At 42.3% G+C, this 19,297-nt stretch overlaps 2 protein-coding genes across 4 annotated transcripts in view; one reads left to right on the top strand and one right to left on the bottom strand.

Annotated features, from left to right (window-relative positions):
* LOC106603555 (glycerophosphodiester phosphodiesterase domain-containing protein 5) overlaps positions 1 to 3,959 on the bottom strand; it is a 41,991-nt gene extending 38,032 nt beyond the window's left edge. Inside the window, exon 1 of one of the 2 annotated variants that reach the window (XM_014197402.3) lies at positions 3,827 to 3,959. The gene's annotated coding sequence lies outside the window, so the exon portion shown is untranslated. Of the gene's footprint in view, positions 1 to 3,483 lie in introns of both variants that reach the window. The other variant, XM_014197401.3, reaches the window with a different exon arrangement.
* Positions 3,960 to 10,590: 6,631 nt separating this feature from the next.
* On the top strand, positions 10,591 to 14,959 carry serpinh1a (serpin peptidase inhibitor, clade H (heat shock protein 47), member 1a). Of its 2 annotated transcripts, XM_014197051.3 has the most exons (6): positions 10,591 to 10,804; positions 12,094 to 12,751; positions 12,876 to 12,974; positions 13,123 to 13,355; positions 13,648 to 13,966; positions 14,676 to 14,786. In XM_014197051.3, exons 2-5 carry the CDS (start codon positions 12,118 to 12,120, stop codon positions 13,948 to 13,950), a joined length of 1,269 nt encoding a protein of 422 aa, XP_014052526.3. In that variant the 5' UTR covers positions 10,591 to 10,804; positions 12,094 to 12,117; the 3' UTR covers positions 13,951 to 13,966; positions 14,676 to 14,786. The 2 variants fall into 2 exon arrangements, with proteins under 2 accessions (XP_014052526.3, NP_001133440.1); NM_001139968.1 differs by having other exon boundaries at positions 10,645 to 10,804; positions 13,648 to 14,959.
* The last annotated feature ends 4,338 nt before the right edge of the window (positions 14,960 to 19,297 follow it).

Below are 19,297 nucleotides of genomic sequence, written 5' to 3'. Positions count from 1 at the left end.
CATGTCAAATCAATCATCACTGAGGTGGCTGGTGCCAGAAATAGCTTTTGCTGACACTGTTATGTACCTGACTTTATCAGATGGTGGGAGGATGTGACTTTTAATGGCTGAATGAGATGTTCCTCAGTAGCAAAGCTGTATAACCTCTTGGCCAGCATTTGATCATTTATGCAGTCTCCCAAGTAGCAGCCTAATCATTCATTCATTAATGATGATTCAGACCTGACAGATAATAACCTCATGATGACGTGTTGGGAAAAGCAGGATACAATAGAGTCTGGAAAGTGTTGTTACAAATGCAGTGACTATATAATATCTCTACCAGAATATCAAATGCAAAAAGACTGAATTTCATTTAACAGAGACCCTAGAGTTACTATGACTGAGATGTTACAACTGCCCTGGTGCATTTGGCTGCTGTGATAACTTAAGAGCTCATCCCAACCTTCTCTCTAAACCTGAATACATACTGACCAACACACAAGACAAAGATAGGAAGAGATCCACATCACAATATGGTTGGACATTTTTTAAACAGTCCAGGTCTGGTCAGGCACTGTTGGCTACCTGACCTAGGCCAATTAACATGTTTTAAATAAATGAGGGGACATCGGGATGGTTCTAACACAGGATAGTTGTAACACTCTCAATATGTTTAATCAGGGACAAGCTAGAATCATGTGACTCACTGTGCACATGGTCAGTTTTGTCCTCAACCCCCTGTGATAGACTCTGCAGATTTTAATGACATTAATCTGATTGAGGTAAGAAAGTAATTTTTTTGACCAAATTTGTTTTTGCGCTGGCATCACCTGCTTTGTCGTTAGATTCACCAAACTTATCAGGTTTTTGACTGATTTCTTTTGATTTTCCCATGATGTCAAGCAAAGTTTGAAGGTAGGCCTTGAAATACATCCACAGGTACACCTCCAATTGACTCAAATTATGTAATTTAGCCTATCAGAAACTTCTAAAGCCATGACATCATTTTCTGGAATTTTCCAAGCTGTTTAAAGGAACAGTAAACTTAGTGAATGTAAACTTCTGACCCACTGGCAATGTGATACAGTGAATTAAGTGAAATAATCTGTCTGTAAACAATTGTTGGAAAAAATACTTGTGTCATGCACAAAGTAGATCTCCTAACCGACTTGCCAAACTATAGTTTGTTAACAAGACATTTGTAGAGCGGTTAAAAAACAAGTTGACGACTCCAACCTAAGTGTATGTAAACTTCTGACTTCAACTGTATTTTTATACAGTAATTACTCACAACTTCTTGGTTGCCGGCATTATGATATTTCTGCTATGCCACCACACCTGTACTCCTGCACTTTGGACTTCAAATTAAATCTCAGTTTTGTTAAATATACGCTCAAGAAAAACTATGATATTGTATTTCTCATAGTGATTCAGGAGTAACATTAAAACAACATTAGACAACTATACAGAAAACCCTCAAATTGCTGAAATAAGTAAATTAAATCAATGACGAGAATAAAGTCAGATTAACTGATAACTAAAAGAGCAGTGCAGATGGCACTCTGTGCATAGATTTTTTTATAGGCATTGAATGTGTAGTGGAATGCCACAGACATTATTGCTCAGCAGAAAGATCAGCACACCTAAAATCCAGAAACTGGGAGTCCAAATCCCAGGTGGGGTTATATTTTAGATGTAACAGCGTACCTCTTACTTTAAAACCACAAACCATTAATGGTTTGGGACGATCTGGGACCATCACGTGACATTCTGAAGACTGGTAAAACAAATGTCTTGAGAACATGTGTGTGCTTAATCTACGTCACTTTTGTTTTGAGCCAACTTCGCAACGGGCTTTCCAAAATGAATGCAATCACTTTTTACCTGGTGTAACATTGTCTCTTCCATCCCTCTCCTCACACCAACCTGGGCTCGAACCAAGGACCCTCTTAACACATCAACAACTACCTCCCACAAAGCATCGTTACCCATCACTCCACAAAAGCCGCAGCCCTTGCAGAGCAAGGGAAACAACTACTTCAAGGTCTCAGAGTGAGTGACGTCACCAATTGAAATGCTATTAGCGCACACGCCGCTAACTAGCTAGCCATTTCACACCGGTTACACCCCCCCGCCCCTTTGACCGCATCCTTTTCTGCAGCAACCAGTGACCCGGGTCAACAACATCAATGTAACAGTTTTGCTTCTGTCCCTCTCCAACCTGGGCTCAAACCAGGGACCCTCTGAACACTAGGCAGGTAAGCTAGTGGTTAGTGCGTTGGGCCAGTAACCGAAAGGTTGCTGGATTGAAACCCTGAGCTGACGAGGTAAAAATCTGTTGTTCTGCCCCTGAGCAAGGCAGTTACCCCACTGTGCCCTGGGTGCCAAAGACATGGATGTCAATTAAGGCAGGCCCCCACACTTCTCTGATTCATAGGTGTTGGGTTAAATGTGGAAGACACATTTCAGTTGAAGGCATTCAGTTGTACAACTGACTAGGTATCCCCCAAAGCATCATTACCTATTGCTCCACAAAAGCCACGGCCCTTGCAGAGCAAGGGAAACAACTACTTCAAGGTCTCAGAGCGAGTGATGTCACCGATTGAAAAGCTATGAGCGTGCACCCTGCTAACTAGCTAGCTATTTCACACCGGTTACACTGGGGCAATCTCCTCCCGCCGGGGCAACCTGTGTCAGATAATCAAATCCCTTCAATATCTCATGTGAAGTGTTCCAAAAACACATTTTCATATGTGAAATGTTACGTGAAGTGTTCCAAAAACATGTTTTCATATGTGAAACACGTATTCACAAGTGAAATGTCACATGTTATCACGTTTTCACGTGATCACATTAACTTCACATAAAATCACGTCATCACACAAGATCACACGTGTTCACATGTGGAATTCATTCAGTTTTTTTCCATAAGGGACACAACAAACATTCAATTGTTTAGTCCAGATGTTGTTGTTTAATTGTCAGATGTTGTAGTTTAGTTGAGAAGGGCCAGTTAATGGAACGTAAAAATAAACATTTTTATAAATTGTATTATTATTTTATTAATTCTGCTGTTCTCATGTTCTCAATAAAAGCTATCAATATTTCGCTGCATGTCGTGATTTATGCATTTATTCAAACTGTTACATTTCCCCAAGCCCCGTTTCAACTGACCCGAAGGTGGGGTAATGTTTCCACAAAGTCACAATTGATCTGTTTTATTTAGAGAGATGATACCTATACCCATTTGTAGCAGACAGATGGAAGCTGTTCCTATCACGTTTTGAATGTAGTAGCTCAAACAATCTATGAGAAATTGGCAAAAATGCCAGAAGTGTTACAGCCATCACCCCTACAGTACAACTGTCTGGTCATCAATGTCAAATTAGGTCTCATGAAATGATCGCAGGTAAACAAGGCAAGCCACACAGTAGGCTGTGTGATATTGGTCGGTTTATATTCAATTTAATCCGTTAACTTGCACACAATGTCAACACTCACCTTCCCTCCACGACTGCGTATCTTCTCCAAAGCAAAAGTTAGAAAACTAGGTAGCCTATTAGATATATCCGTCATAGCCATATTCCCGTGATAGTACACCGATACTTGTCCCCTAGTTGAAGTTATTGCAGGTTCGTCCGACTTCAAATAATTCGCTAAAGTTTATGGTTCGCGAGAATTAGGTTTCGGGTTAAGTCGGCAAACCATCTAATGATAAAATATAACATTGAGGGTACATAAACTACAGACGCGGGCGCACCGAGAATGATAATTTCCAATGACAATGTCCGAAGTGAATTTTCATTGGAATTCTAACAAAATAACTCACAGGATTGTGACTCACCGAAGGTTTACACACTTCTCAGAAAAGGATAGAACCTTAATCCGTCTGACACGGTGTGGGTGGAGCTGCAGTGAACCCACTTCGCTCCGACAGACCTGTTACGAAAAGGCTATGTATCCTCTGCCCGGCACTGGTTCAGGGTATGGGCTTTAGAAACTAGCAGCCTGGTCTCATAGGCTAGACGTAACATAGTAAACATAAATCCGGGACTGTCAAATTATACTAGACAAAAATATAAATGCAACATGTAAATTGTGGTCCCATGTTTCATGGCTTAAAGAAAATATCCCAGATATTTCCATACACACAAAAATCTTATTTATCTCAAATGTTGTGCAAAAATGTGTCTACATCCCTGTTAGTGGGCATTTCTTCTTTGCCAAGATAATCCATCAACCTGACAGGTGTGGCATATCAAGAAGCTGATTAAACAGCATGATCATTACACAGGTGCACCTTGTGCTGGGGACAATAAAAGGCCACTCTAAAATGTGCAGTTTTGTCACACAACACAATGCTACAGATGTCTCAAGTTTTGATGGAGCGTGCAATTGGCATGATGACTGCAGAAATGTCCACCATTGAATATTCATTTCTCTACCATAAGCTGCCTCTAATGTCATTTTAGAGAATTTGGCAGTATGTCCAATCAGCATCACAACGGCAGACCACGTGTAACCATGCCAGTCTAGGACCTCCACATCCGGCTTCTTTACCTGAGGGAACGTCTGAGACCAGCCACCCAGACAGCTGATGAAACTGAGGAGTATTTCTGTCTGTAATAAAGCCCTTTTGTGGGGAAAAACATATTCTTATTGGCTGGGTCAGGCTTCCAAGTGGTGGGCCTATGCCCTCCCAGGCCCACCCATGTCTGCGCCCCTGCCCAGTCATGTGAAATCCATATATTATGGCCTAATGAATTTATTTCAATTGACTGATTTCCTTATATGAACTGTACCTCAGCCAAATCTTTGAAATTGTTGCATGTTGCGTTCATATGTTTGTTCAATATAGTATGATATGTTTTGTTTGGTATGGTTATATAAGACGGTTACTTACTTCAGGCAAAACAAAAGTAGGGCCTAAAGGTTGTGTGTTCGAATCTCATCATGGACTTTAGCATTTTAGCTAATTAGTAATGAATTAATTACAATGAATTACTACTTTTTAGCTACTTTGCAACTACTTGTTAGCTAACCCTTCCCCTAACCCTAACCTTAACCCTTTAACCTAACGCCTAACCTTAACCTTAACCCAAAACCCTTAGCCTAGCTAGCCACCTAGCCACCTGGCTAACGTTAGCCTCAACAAATTGGAATTCATAAAATATGATACGTTTTGCTAAATCATAACATATTGTACGATTGTAATTTGTAACATATTTTTAAGAATTGCAATTCGCAACATACCATACGAATTGGAATGCATACCATATCATACACAATGGATGATGGACATCCAGAAATTAATACATATCAAATTAAATGTAACATATCATATACTATTTGGAGTGTAACGGATTTACATTCACTATGTTATGTCTACCCCTGATCCAGGTTGCAGCTAGTGACTGACAATGAGCATCTGACATATGATCAGATGAATCAGAATAAGGCCCACACATTGGATAGGTAAATAAAAGTGCACAATGTATAGGACATTTTTCAATAACTGAATGATCAATTATTTTCCATAGGTTCCCTGGATCATAGTCCTAAATCATGACGGCTGGTCATTTTTACAGGGTGAATTTGGTGTGGATGCTGAAATAATTTTTTTATTTAACTAGGCAAGTTAGTTAAGAACACATTTTTATTTACAATGATGGCGTACCCCGGCCAAACTCAAACAACACTGGACCAATTGTGTGCCACCCTATGGGACTCCCAATCATGGCCAGATGTGATACAGTTTGGATTTGAACTAGGGACTGTAGTGATGCCTCTTGCACTAAGATGCAGTGCCTTAGACTGCTGTGCCACTTGGGAGCCCTCATTGACATGTCCTGCTCTATTTCATCATTTCAACTGTTCTCCTTGATGATGTCTATGGTACCTCCAAGAATCAGGATGGCTGCCCTTCGCAGGTGCCATCTAGCACCAACCCCTGTTACAACTCTGAGGCAGTGAGCCAACACCAGGCACAGGGAGGGAGTGACATCCAGCAGGAGATCTATTCCAGGCCTAACAGCCACAGATTAACCCCTGGCTTGAGAGATGTTTGTGTCAGGTACCTCTAATCTTCTGTAACTGACAAGTGGAATAAATTTACTTCATCTTGTAACAGAAGTTGGTGAGCAAAGAAGGTTAGGTGGGTCTACACACTCTCTGTGTCTCTGTCTGTCTCTGAGAGCACTATTCTGTAGATTAACTGCACTAATTTATAAGGGGATTTAGAAGGAGTTTATACTGTTAATTTTAAGTTTATTGATTGTTTTCTAACTGTTTATTACAGATTTATAAACTATGGTTGAAATTGTGTGACTCTCACTGGAGAAAACCCCCATATATCTAAATCCTAGTCAAGAGAGATACAGAGCTTGAGGCTGCAGGAATATTCCCCAGCACTTGGAAGCCCCGGGTGGTGAATCATCATCATCTCCTGTATTCATTTGATGATTTTCCTCCACCAGAGGATGCTATTGCCTTCGGTATCGCACACAGCTAACTTGAGGGCCTCTCTTTACATTTGTCCAGTTCCAAATGTAAACTAGTCCCTAGACACACCATCTGAAAGGACTGGCTACGTGAGTAAGCAATATGATGAAAATTACACCTATAATTTATGCATGATACTAATTGTCTACACAAACTCTGTGTTATATTGGCATCGAACAAGTCACCCTCCGTAGGAGAGGGGGTGACCTTGATAATTTATTGTTAAAACGAGAGGCTGCCTGGATCTTTAATTTAAAGAACCTTGTACCCTTCGGTCTCAACATAGACTTTGATCTTAAGCCATTCTTGTGATTATTGTGACTTTGCCATTGTTATTGTTTGTAAGCTTGTGTAGGGGTCCCGTGTGGCTCAGTTGGTAGAGCATGGTGTTTGCAATGCCAGGGTTGTGGGTTCGATTCACACAGAGGCCAGTACGGATATTTTTTTTAAATTAAATGTATGCATTCACTACTGTAAGTCGCTCTGGATAAGAGCGTCTGCTAAATGACTAAAATGTAAATGTAGTCTAAAATGAATCTATGATTGTATGCTATCCATTTGTTTTTTTGTATGCCATTTTTATATTTGAGAATTAACCAATGATATTAGGCCACACTTGGCCATGATTACAGACACCTGTGTGTCTTCTGACACTATATAAACGAGTCATCTCGCAGTGTTTGTGATCATACCCTGATGAAGACAGCTTGGCTGTCGAAACGTTGGATATTACATTTTTGCATCTCAGCTCCTAGAGTGTGCGGCTCTCCCTTATTTTCAAGTTTTCTACTCCGCTAGCCAGCACCTCGCCTTAATAGGTGTGCGTTTCTTTTTCTTCTAGAACATTCCATTACTAACAGAAGAATACCCCCACACTGTGACCGGCTTCCTCACAGCAGAGAGTCAGATTTGAGAGAAAAGTTAAGGTTTGCTGAAAAATAGTTTATAGCTCAAGAATAAGGTGTCTCTTGGGGATGCTCCTCTGCTTCAATACATGAGAACTGTGAGCTATATTAACATATGGAAGTTGCCATTCTCAAAATAGAGGATTTACAAAAAAATGTTTTACTCATGCTCTAAACCAGAGTATCCAAAACTTGGTCTCTTGGGCAAAAGGCAAAATGTGCACCCAGGTGGGGCCCCAGGACCGAGTTTTGGATACTCTGGTTTAGAGCATAAGTAAAAAAAAATGTTTGTCAATTCTCTGATTCAAATAACCAACTCATCATCAAGCTTTGATTATTTTAATCAGCGCAGTAGCATTAGGGAAAAACCAAAACATGCACCCCTGGGAGGCCCCAGGACCAAGTTTGGGAAACCCTGCTCTATTACTTGATTTGATACACAAAACATTAAAAAAAACTCCCTTATTAATGAGTTAATTTAATTTAGTAAGTGAAGCTAAGGCGCTGAAACCTGTTTTCTCTTGAATACTTATTTTCCCCCCTCCATGATCTGTGTCTCCACCCCTATGCTACATGTTATTTCTGGACGTGGAAACAAGGCAGGCCATCACAGGAAGCTGGACAACATGGAGACGGATGCACATCCTGTTCCCCTGCCCCTTTTCCCTACTGTATGTTGATGGGATTCCCATGCTGCTATTGTTGCTATTTTTACATGCATCTTGACATGCAATAATTTGCAGGCAGTAACCAAAGTGAGCTATGAAGTTCTATGTGAAGGTATATACAATCCAGTCATCCAATAATGATAGAGATCATTGTGTTTCCCTTTGCCTATAAGATGTTAGTTGGAGACTGCACTATATAGCCCTTTATATACTGTACACAGCCTTACCACAATGAAACCAATCACGGACTGTAAGAGTGTGTAGAAATGTGAGCAAAAGCCACAAGATGTTATCAACCATTACAGTATGTAAAGAGGGTCTGTTTCATCAAGTTCAACAACTGAGACATAAACTGAACAAGTTCCACAGACATGTGACTAACAGAAATTGAATAATGTGTCCCTGAACAAAGGGGGGGTCCAAATCAAAAGTAACAGTCAGTATCTGGGGTGGCCAGCAGCTGCATTAAGAACTGCAGTGCAACTCCTCCTCATGGACTGCACCAGATTTGCCAGTTCTTGCTGTGAGATGTTACCCCACTCTTCCACCAAGGCACCTGCAAGTTCCCGGATATTTCTGGGGGGAATGGCCCAAGCCCTCACCCTCCGATCCAACAGGTCCCAGAGGTGCTCAATGGGATTGAGATCCGGGCTCTTCGCTGGCCATGGCAGAACACTGACATTCCTGTCTTGCAGGAAATCACGCACAGAACGAGCAGTATGGCTGGTGGCATTGTCATGCTGGAGGGTCATGTCAGGATGAGCCTGCAGGAAGGGTACCACATGAGGGAGGAGGATGTCTTCCCTGTAACGCACAGCGTTGAGATTGCCTGCAATGACAACAAGCTCAGTCCGATGATGCTGTGACACATCGCCCCAGACCATGACCATGACCCTCCACCTCCAAATCGATCCCGCTCTAGAGTACAGGCCTCGGTGTAACGCTCTTTCTTTCAATGATAAATGCGAATCCGACCATTACCCCTGGTGAGACAAAACCGTGACTCGTCAATGAAGAGCACTTTTTGCCAGTCCTGTCTGATCCAGCGACGGTGGGTTTGTGCCCATAGGCGACATTGTTGCCGGTGATGTCTGGTGAGGACCTGCCTTACAACAAGCCTACAAGCCCTCAGTCCTGCCTCTCTCAGCCTATTGCGGACAGTCTGAGCACTGATGGAGGGATTGTGCATTCCTGGTGTAACTCGAGCAGTTGTTCTTGCCATCCTGTACCTGCCCAACAGGTGTGAGGTTCGGATGTACCGATCCTATGCAGGTGTTGTTACACGTGGTCTGCCACTGCGAGGATGATCAGCTGTCCATCCTGTCTACCTGTAGCGCTGTCTTAGGCGTCTCACTGTACGGACATTGCAATTTATTGCCCTGGCCATATCTGCAGTCCTCATGCCTCCTTGCAGCATGGCTAAGGCACGTTCACGCAGATGAGCAGGGACCCTGGGCATCTTTCTTTTGGTGTTTTTCAGAGTCAGTAGAAAGGCCTCTTTAGTGTCCTAAGTTTTCATAACTGTGACCTTAATTGCTTACTGTCTGTAAGCTGTTAGTGTCTTAACGACCGTTCCACAGGTGCATGAAACAGTGTTTAAACCCTTTACAATGAAGATCTGTGAAGTTATTTGGATTTTTACGAATGATCTTTGAAAGACAAGGTCCTGAAAAAGGGACGTTTCTTTGTTTGCTGAGTTTAGTACAAAAGCACTAAACATGTAGCTGAAAGCTATCCTTTTCATGTTGAGGTTGAAGATATGTTGTGGGATTACTTTTTCGTCCTCAGACCAATGTTGGATCTATGTAAATAGTTCATTAATCTAAAAATCAACAGAACATGCTTCTTATACATAGCCTTTTCACTGTAGCAGTGCTGAGGCGTAGCCAATGTAATGTGACCTAATTTCTAACACAATGTCACAAATTCCTTGGCACCAAACACTGGGCTACTGTGGCATGTTGAGTGATTTCCTAAACTTTATTGCTGCTCAGTAGAAACACTACTATGTTTTAGAGTGCCTAAATGAGTGCTTTTTAGACAAGGAATAATTGGATATACTGCATGTCCACAGAGGAAAAAATGGTGCCCATTTTTGGGAAAAGAGAATCAAACTATGTGCCGTTAGACACCAGGGCATAGTGTAACAATTTGGCATGGCCAGGCATTGAATGGACACATCCCCCTCCGGCATCCCACGCTACCAGTCTCGCAAATCAGACAGACACAGCCGCAGACGTGGCACTGGGAGGAAGAGGTGGACAGTAAAACCTTCACAACTAGAAAGCAAACTTTACTAATCATAACAATTATAATACCGAAGTACTTTCTACACCCTAAAAATGATTATTATTCAGCCTTTAGCCTTGCAGTAGGGCTATGGTAAATAATGTTGCATAGTCTAAAACTGTGTACAGTATATTAAATTAGCATAATTTTAGAATACAGAACTATGAACTTTACAGAAACTCTGCCAGATGTCTGTCTACAGTGTGAATGAGTGCTCAGTGTGTCTCAGGCTTTAGGACCTGGAGGGGGAAAGTCCCTCTCTCATAGCTGCTCCACAGTAATGGGATACAGTGGGAGGGCCCAGCTCAGCTTACTGTGCATGGAAAATCACTGCACCTCATTGAAATACTTATTTTCCCAACTTCCAGAAATTCATTTCCCACGGTTTATAGACCAGCTGAAGATCTGTCCTTGTGGGAGCTGAGAGAGAAACTAGAGTAAAACTGCTGAAAGAGCCTGGTAAGTTAAAGGGGGGTGAGATGGAAGTGAGAGTGGGGGAGGGATATTCACTGAACTGTGTTAACTGAAGGAAAATGTCTGACCAGGAATGCGAAAAGTCCCTCCATTTTGGGCTTAGGGTTATAAAATGCCTTTAGAGAATGTAGTGCTGCATTAGAATACGGCTTCATGTCGTTGAGCATTTTGTAGGCCAGTTGAATGGAAAAGTTGCCAGGCTAAAACATACTTTTTCCTCCATCTTCAGTGTTCACGCTTAGTTAATGTATCACATAACAGTGAAAATGTTGTGATGATCAATTAAAAGTGATTATCATTTGAGTGGCAATGTTGCTTTGAACTGTGCCTTGTCTGTAGAGTAGGCCTATCTTATTAGTAACGGCCCCACCCAGCAACAGACTATTTGTGCTCTGATCTAACGCACAGTTTGCTCTGCCATGGGGCATCTCTTTTTACATGGTGGTAGAGAGTGTCGAGACTCGAGAAAGCATCCGATCAATTACGCAGAGGGAAATGAGCTGTGTAATTTATAAACATATGTTCAGACAGATATTAATGATGATGTAAACTTGAATATCCCTCCTCCTATAGACTTTCTTTCTTTCTCTCACACTGTGGCAGTGCTGATTGGTCAGTTTTTGAAATGATGAATAGATATAATGCAAACTGAGAATGTATTGAAATCATCTGTACTTCCAACAAAACTTTGAAAACATCATCCCTATAGTACAGAAATGACAGCCTGAATAAGCTGAAAGATCAAACTTTCTGTAAAGACAGTGAAACATTTGAAACCTCGCACCTGCTTAAAAGGTCACTCATTCCAGGCCTCAGAGGATGCATATAATCCTTTTGTTTAGATTCTGCAGCTAAATCTGGTCCACCAGATGAAGCGAGAGCTTGATTGAAATATCGTAGGTGTTCTACATCTGCAGTATAAACATGGCTCTTGAGTCTTGCCTTGAACTTGGCATGGGCAAACCTGCCCTCAGATTCTCCACCAATGAATTACATTACAGACCGCATAATGAAAGCTTAGTATACCACAGCATGTCCATTCTGCATCATCCAGGATGAATAAAGGAAGAGTGGTATTCCACTTGAATCTCAGCAACGGGTTGGAGAAGTGGGTTATCTCCTTAACTCGTGGCGAGAGCAAGGAGAGAAGTCCTACAAAAGGTTTTCTGTTCTCAAAATCCAGGGCAAATTTAATTTAATTTTCCTCTGACACTAAGGATTTGAGACTCTGTTGCTCTGTAATTGCGCTGATGCTCTATCATGTCCCCTCTCAGGTCTTTAATGATCGTTCTGACACTATGTGGGTGACTAACCTGGTAGCCATGGCCTTACTGGCCACCGCAGCCTCTGCTGCTACTGCCGCCTCTGCTGCTACTGCTGCCTCTGCTGCTACTGCCGCCTTGGCAGACAAGGTCCTAAGTAACCATGCCACCCTGCTGGCCAACAACAGCGCCAGCCTGGCCTTTAGCCTCTACCAGAACATGGTCAAGGAGAAGGACCTGGAGAACATCCTCATCTCCCCCGTGGTGGTGGCCTCTTCCCTGGGCCTGGTGGCCCTCGGGGGCAAGGCCTCCACCGCCTCCCAGGTGAAGACCGTGCTGAGTGCTGACAAGGTGAAGGACGAGCAGCTTCACGCCGGCCTGGCCGAGCTGCTAGAGGAGGTCAGCGACTCCAAGACCCGCAACGTCACCTGGAAGATCAGCAACCGCATCTACAGCCCCAGCTCGGTCAACTTTGCAGATGCCTTTGTCAAGAGCAGCAAGAAGCACTACAACTATGACCACACTAAGATCAACTTTAAGGACAAGAAGAGCGCTGTGAAGTCCATCAACGATTGGGCGGCCAAGTCCACCGACGGCAAGCTGCCCGAGGTCACCAAGGACGTGGAGAGGACCGATGGGGCCATGATCATCAACGCCATGTTCTTCAAACGTGAGTTCGATCTTACAAAGCACCAGCACTTGGTATATACTCTTCTCTCTTTTCCCTTGTTTTTTCATCCATTCACATATTTACTAATTTACAGTAAATTGTCTTTTACTTTCAATCTGAACAGCTCATTGGGATGAACAGTTCCACCAAAAGATGGTGGACAACCGTGGCTTCCTGGTGTCCCGCTCTCACACTGTTGGTGTACCCATGATGCACCGCACAGGTAAATCAAATACAACATGTCCCTCAACATAATATTAAACAGTATATTTAAACTGAACAAGGGTGTTTTCAATTCAGTATGAAGGAAGATGTACAGAAATACTCTAGAAATGTCTCTGAGTCTGTTCTCATACTGGCTGTACCTGCAGGTCTCTATGGTTTCCACGAGGATACAGTGAATAAGCTTTTAATCCTGAGCATACCCCTGGCCCATAAAAAATCCAGCCTGGTGTTCTTCATGCCCTACCACGTGGAGTCCCTGGAGAGGCTGGAGAAGCTGCTGACCTGCAAGCAGCTGGATGACTGGATGGGCAAGCTGAAGGAGACGGCTGTGGCTGTGTCTCTGCCCAAAGTCAGCATGGAAGTCAGCCACAACATCCAGGTACTGGAAAAACCTAGACATGGCACAAGTCATTGGTGAAAACCACAATGTTTATGAGATGCAAGTTAGTGTTAGTATGTTAGTATACACTAACTATACAGTACACATCCCCGATGCTCTTAGGTGGCTGAACTCCTTTACAACTCTCACTATCTCTGTCTCTCTCTCTCTCTCTCTCACACACACACACACACACACACACACACACACACACACACACACACACACACACACACACACACACACACACACACACACACACACACACACACACACACACACACACACACAGAAACACCTTGGGGAGCTGGGTCTGACAGAGGCTGTGGATAAGACCAAGGCGGACCTGTCCAACATCTCTGGGAAGAAGGACCTGTACCTGTCCAACGTCTTCCATGCCTCTGCCATGGAGTGGGACACTGATGGGAACCCCATCAATACCAGCATCTTTGGCACCGATAAACTGAAAAACCCCAAGTTGTTCTACGCTGACCATCCCTTCATCTTCCTAGTGAAGGACACCAAGACCAACTCCATCCTCTTCCTCGGCAGACTGGTCCGACCTAAGGGCGAGAAGATGAGAGATGAATTATAACAACTTTGAGTCTTAGGTGAAGTGTTTTTGTATGCACAGGCGTTTGTGTGTGTGTGCGTGTATGTGTTTGTATTTTCCTATGCAAAAGAGAGGAGAGAGAGAAAATGAATTGTACGTCTTATACCTCAAGAGTACATTCCCATTTCATCATCTATGTGCCAACATTCGTGCCTGTTGTTCACAATGCATGATTCAGAAATATATTTTTGTGTATTTTGTCCTGTGTTGTAAGAAACAAAGCATTGTGTACTCCAAAAAACCATTAACTTCACTTTAACATGGTATCATCACCAAGCCTGCAATCCAAACTGAATATCGCCCCATTTCACAAAAGAGAGCGATATTCAGTTTGGATTCCAGGCTAGTTAGTAATCACCATCACCACGTGGCATGTTTGAGTATTTTAATTAAGGGCAGATCACAGGATGGATACTTACATTAAGTATGATCTCCCAGACTATTGCCTTAAATATAAAATCAGCGTTACTCTCAGGGTTTCCTCTCCTGTTAGTCTGCGATCCCAACTGAATGCACACTCTGTTTCACTATTGTTTCACTTCACTTTGAATTCCAGACTATTTGTTTCTAACAGTTTACTTGAGATTAAGTCAACATCAAATTATTATTGTCGGGGTATTCATACTCTTTATTCCAAAAATAACTAATTGTGTGATAATGTCATTCAAATGTGCTGAGCAAGTAAACTGTTTCTGTTTTCTTTACAGGTTTTGCTATGATTACCGTGTACCCGTCACCACATATCCCATTTTTAGTTTGTGAAATTCGTGTGGGTTCCAGTATCTTTAATATCTAAATTAAAATATTTTTTTTCACAAGCTTTTTCACAATCTTACTACCTGGTGCTAGCCTATTGTTCACTCCCCCGAAACACATTAATCTATGACCAAGGGGACGCGCCTCTGTTTGTTACTCTGTTTGGCTTTTTACTGATCCGCACTGAAAGCACTGCTCTGTAATCTTTAGCTAACTAACCTCTGAATGAAAGAAAGAAAGAAAGAAAGAAAGAAAGAAAGAAAGAAAGAAAGAAAGAAAGAAAGAAAGAAAGAAAGAAAGAAAGAAAGAAAGAAAGAAAGAAAGAAAGAAAGAAAGAAAGAAAGAAAGGTGATATCTGTGGAAGACTTTTGATTAATCAGCCTAGCCCTGTCTCAACACTGTCACGTTTTGCCACAAAAAAATATGCTTTCTTGGAACAATGGAATGGTATCAGATAGAAGTTTTCTCTTTTTCCAATAAAATGGTAAAACAAAAGAATGTTGTAATGTGACTTGGTTCGAGGGCGAACTTATGGTGACAACTAGGATGGAATGGCAGGGTTTGTGAGGTCAAGTGCAGGAGCCAATAGGATTTGCCAACTGATTGGCCAAAATTAATTCCAGCTATAGGACTTTAGAAAATTCACAAGGAAGTGCTACCAAAGGAAATTCATACCTTTCAAATGTTATGCTAAAACACCATCTACTGTGTGTACTGTGAGTGGCTTTGCATAACAGTGCATGTCATACTCTCCAGTGCCACATCTCCAAACCGTGACAAACTATGCAGATGTCTGTAGCAGCTACTATGTCCAGATCATAGCCTTAGATAATTATTGGTCAGATGGAGTGGGATGCCCAAGGCAAGAAGCCCACAGGATTCCCACCATGGGCCAATTGAGTGTTATGGGACCATTCACATATTATTGGACCCAAGTTAGGTTTGCATCCTGCGGCTCTCTGTAAGTTTATCAGGTCAGCCAGTTGTTGGGATTTAATGAGTTGCTCCTACACCTGTGTATTAACATGAAATATGTTGCTACTGTAGTAATTCATTACTGAGTTATTAAACAGGTATAAGAGCAAGTGTTTCTTAGTAGGTCAAAGGGGTAAGGCTAAATCTACAGTAAGTCCATGTGTTTTATAATTCTAATAGGCTGCATGCCTGCCTATCTGTAATCATGTGGCACTGGGGATCATTTAGGCATCTCTCTCCATCTAGTGGCTTACATTGTAGGCAGACAAAATGTAACATCCCATGGGCTCAATGGGCCTACCATGACTTCTCCCTTAGATCAAGAATAAGTATTGTTTTGCTTACATTTATATATTTTTTTATGCGGATAAAATGTATCCAGTTTGTATTTTTTTCATACAAATTCAAATGATGAAAAATGCTTTTGACATCTTCACTTATTAAATAGTTGGTTCTCGTACAGGCTATATGAAAACATATACAATATAAATAGCTAAAATGCAATTATGATCACACATCAATCTCATGAAACGTGTTTTTTCAGGGCCTGGACTTATTTTTAGTTAATTTCTGTGTATTGTTGAGCGTCGGTCCCACAGGCTGACTTTTGCATTAATCAACCATGGCACGAGGCCACGAAACTCTGCTCCAAAGTAATCTGACAAAAAAAGATCTGAAAAGACAAAGGGTTGAAGCTAGACAGTACGGGTACACTGCTTGAGTCACAGTGGTTACACGGAAGGGACTGGCAAAATGTTAGGGAAGGGGGATACCTAGTCAGTTGCACAACTGAATGCATTCAACTGAAATGTGTCTTCTGCATTTAACCCAACCCCTCTGAATCAGAGAGGTGCGGAGAGGGGGCTGCCTTAATCGGAATTCAAGCTATTGGCGCCCAGGGAGAAGTTGTTGCCATTGAATCAATCATATTCAATCAAATGTATTTATCTATTTTTACATCAGCAGATGTCACAAAGTGCTGTACAGAAAACCAGCCTAAAACCCAAAACAGTAAGCAATGCAGATGTAGAAGCACGGTGGCTAGGAAAAACTCCCAAGAAAGGCAGGAATCTAAGAAACCTAGAGAGGAACAAGGCTCTGAGGGGTGGCCAATCTTCTTCTGGGTGGAGATTATAAGAGTACATGGCCATTAAGGCCAGATTGTTCTTCAAGATGTTCAAACGTTCATAGATGACCAGCAGGGTCAAATAATAATTGCAGTGGTTGTAGAGGGTGAAACAGGTCAGTACCTCAGGAGTAAATGTCATTTGGTTTTTCATAGCCGAGCATTCAGAGAGAATCAAAAACAGCAGGTCCGGCACAAGGTAGAATTTCCGGTGAACAGGTAAGGGGCCAATAGCCGCAGGCAGAACAGTTGAAACTGGAGCAGCAGCACGATCAGGTGGACTGGGGACAACCAGGAGTCATCAGGCCAGGTAGTTCTGAGGCATGGTCCTATGGCCCACAAAGATCTCCTCCACCACACGAGCCCGAGGGGGTGCAAAACCGGAAGATCACGTCAGGAAGGACAGGAAGATCACGTCAGTGACTCAACCCACTCAAGGGACACAGCCCTCCTAGGAACAGCATGGAAGAGCACTAGTAAGCCAGTGACTCAGTCCCCATAATAGGGTCAGTGTCACGTCCTGACCAGTAAAGGGGTTATTTGTTATTTTAGTTTGGGGGTTATTTGTAAAGGGGTTATTTGTTTTATTTGTTTTTTCACTTGTGTTTTGTGGGTGGTTATTTTCTGTATAGCCTGTGCGCCTTATGGAACTGTTTTTTTTTCGTCGTACATTTATTTTGTTTAAGTGTTTTCATCAAATAAATTAAGAAGATGAGCACTTTACCCGCTGCGCCTTGGTCCAATCTGTAACGAATATGTTTGGAGAAGTAGCGGAGTCAGGCGCAGGACACAGGAATGAGTGCAAACAAAACGTGTTTACTCAAAACCACAATAAACTTCTCCCACAGCGAAATAACAGGGTTGGGAGAAACACCTCCAACAACCACAAAACATGAACAATCACGGACAAGACAAACAGGGAAGCCAGAGGGTTAAATAATGAACATAATCAGGGAATCATAAACAGGTGTGTATAATAAAGACAAAACAAAACAAACAGGGAAACATCGATTGGTGATGACTAGTAAGCCGGTGACGTCGACCGCCGAACGCCGCCCGAACAAGGAGAGGGGCCGACTTCGGCGGATGTTGTGACACAATCCTTACAACGTTCGTGACAGCAAGCCCATGTAATGCTTTGTAGGTTAGCAGTAAAACCTTGAAATCAGCCCTAGCCATAACAGGAAGCCAGTATAGCGAGGCTAGCACTGGAGTAATATGATCAAAAATGTTTGGTTCTAGTCAAGATTCTAGCAGCTGTGTTTAGCACTAACTGAAGTTTATTTTGTGCTTTATCCGGGTAGCCGGAAAGCAAAGCATTGCAGTAATCTAGAAGTGACAAAAGCATGGATTAGCTTTTCTGCAACATTTTTGGACAAAAAGTTTCAGATTTTTGCAGTGTTACGAAGATGGCGAAAAAAGCTGTCCTTGAAATATTCCTGATATGTTCGTCAAAAGAGAGATCAGGGTCCAGAGTAACGCCAAGGACCTTCACAGTTTTATTTGAGATGACTGTACAACCATCAAGATGAATTGTCAGATGCAACAGCAGATATCTTTGTTTCTTGGGACCTAGAACTAGCATCTCTATTTAGTCCGAGTTTAAAAGTAAAACATTTGCCGCCATCCATTTCCTTATCTGGAACACAGGCTTCCAGGGTAGGCAATTTTGGGGCTTCACCATGTTTCAGCGAAATGTACAACTGTGTGTCATCCGCATAGCAGTGAAAGTTGACATTGTGTTTCTGGATGACATCACCAAGTGTCATGCCCTGACCATAGAGTGCCTTTTATTCTCTATGTTGGTTAGGTTGGGGTGTGACTAGGGTGGGTAATCTAGGTTGTTCTATTTCTATGTTAGCCTGGTATGGTTCCCAATCAGAGGCAGCTGTTTATCGTTGTCTCTGATTGGGGATCATATTTAGGCAGCCATTTCCCCACTGTGTTCTGTGGGATCTTGTTTTGTTTTTGTGTAGTTGCCTGTGAGCACTCCATAGCTTCACGTGTTCGTTTATTCTTTATTGTTTTTTGAGAGTTTCATTTAATAAACATGTGGAACGCTACGTAAGCTGCGCCTTGGTCCAGTTCTTACGACGAACGTGACACCAAGAGGTAGAATATATAGTGAAAACAATAGTGATACTAAAACAGAACCTTGAGGAACACCGAAACTTACTATTGATTTGTCAGAGGACAAACCATCCACAGATCTAAACCAGACAAGAATGTGTCCATGTAGACCAATTAGGGTTTCCAATCTCTCCCAAAGAATGTGAGGATCGATGGTGTCAAAAGCAGCACTAAGGTCTAGGAGCACGAGGACAGATGCAGAGCCTTGGTCTGACAACATTAAAAGGTCATTAACCACCTTCACGAGTGCAGTGCTATGATGGGGTCTAAAACCAGACTGAAGCATTTCGTATACATTATTTGTCTTCAGGAAGGCAGTGAGTTGCTGCGCAAAAGCTTTTT

Source organism: Salmo salar, chromosome 04 (genome assembly GCF_965601325.2).
Source record: "Salmo salar chromosome 04, fSalSal1, whole genome shotgun sequence".
Classification (NCBI taxonomy): domain Eukaryota; kingdom Metazoa; phylum Chordata; class Actinopteri; order Salmoniformes; family Salmonidae; genus Salmo; species Salmo salar.
The sequence above is the reverse complement of the archived record's forward strand: the minus strand, read 5'-3'. Positions and strand labels throughout refer to the sequence as shown.

Excerpts from the sequence above, each read along its gene's own strand:
- serpinh1a (NM_001139968.1), top strand. The coding sequence starts at position 12,118 with ATGTGGGTGACTAACCTGGTAGCCATGGCCTTACTGGCCACCGCAGCC. Across the intron at positions 12,752-12,875 it reads CAACGCCATGTTCTTCAAAC|CTCATTGGGATGAACAGTTC; the intron begins GTGAGTTCGATC and ends CAATCTGAACAG. Across the intron at positions 12,975-13,122 it reads ACCCATGATGCACCGCACAG|GTCTCTATGGTTTCCACGAG; the intron begins GTAAATCAAATA and ends CTGTACCTGCAG.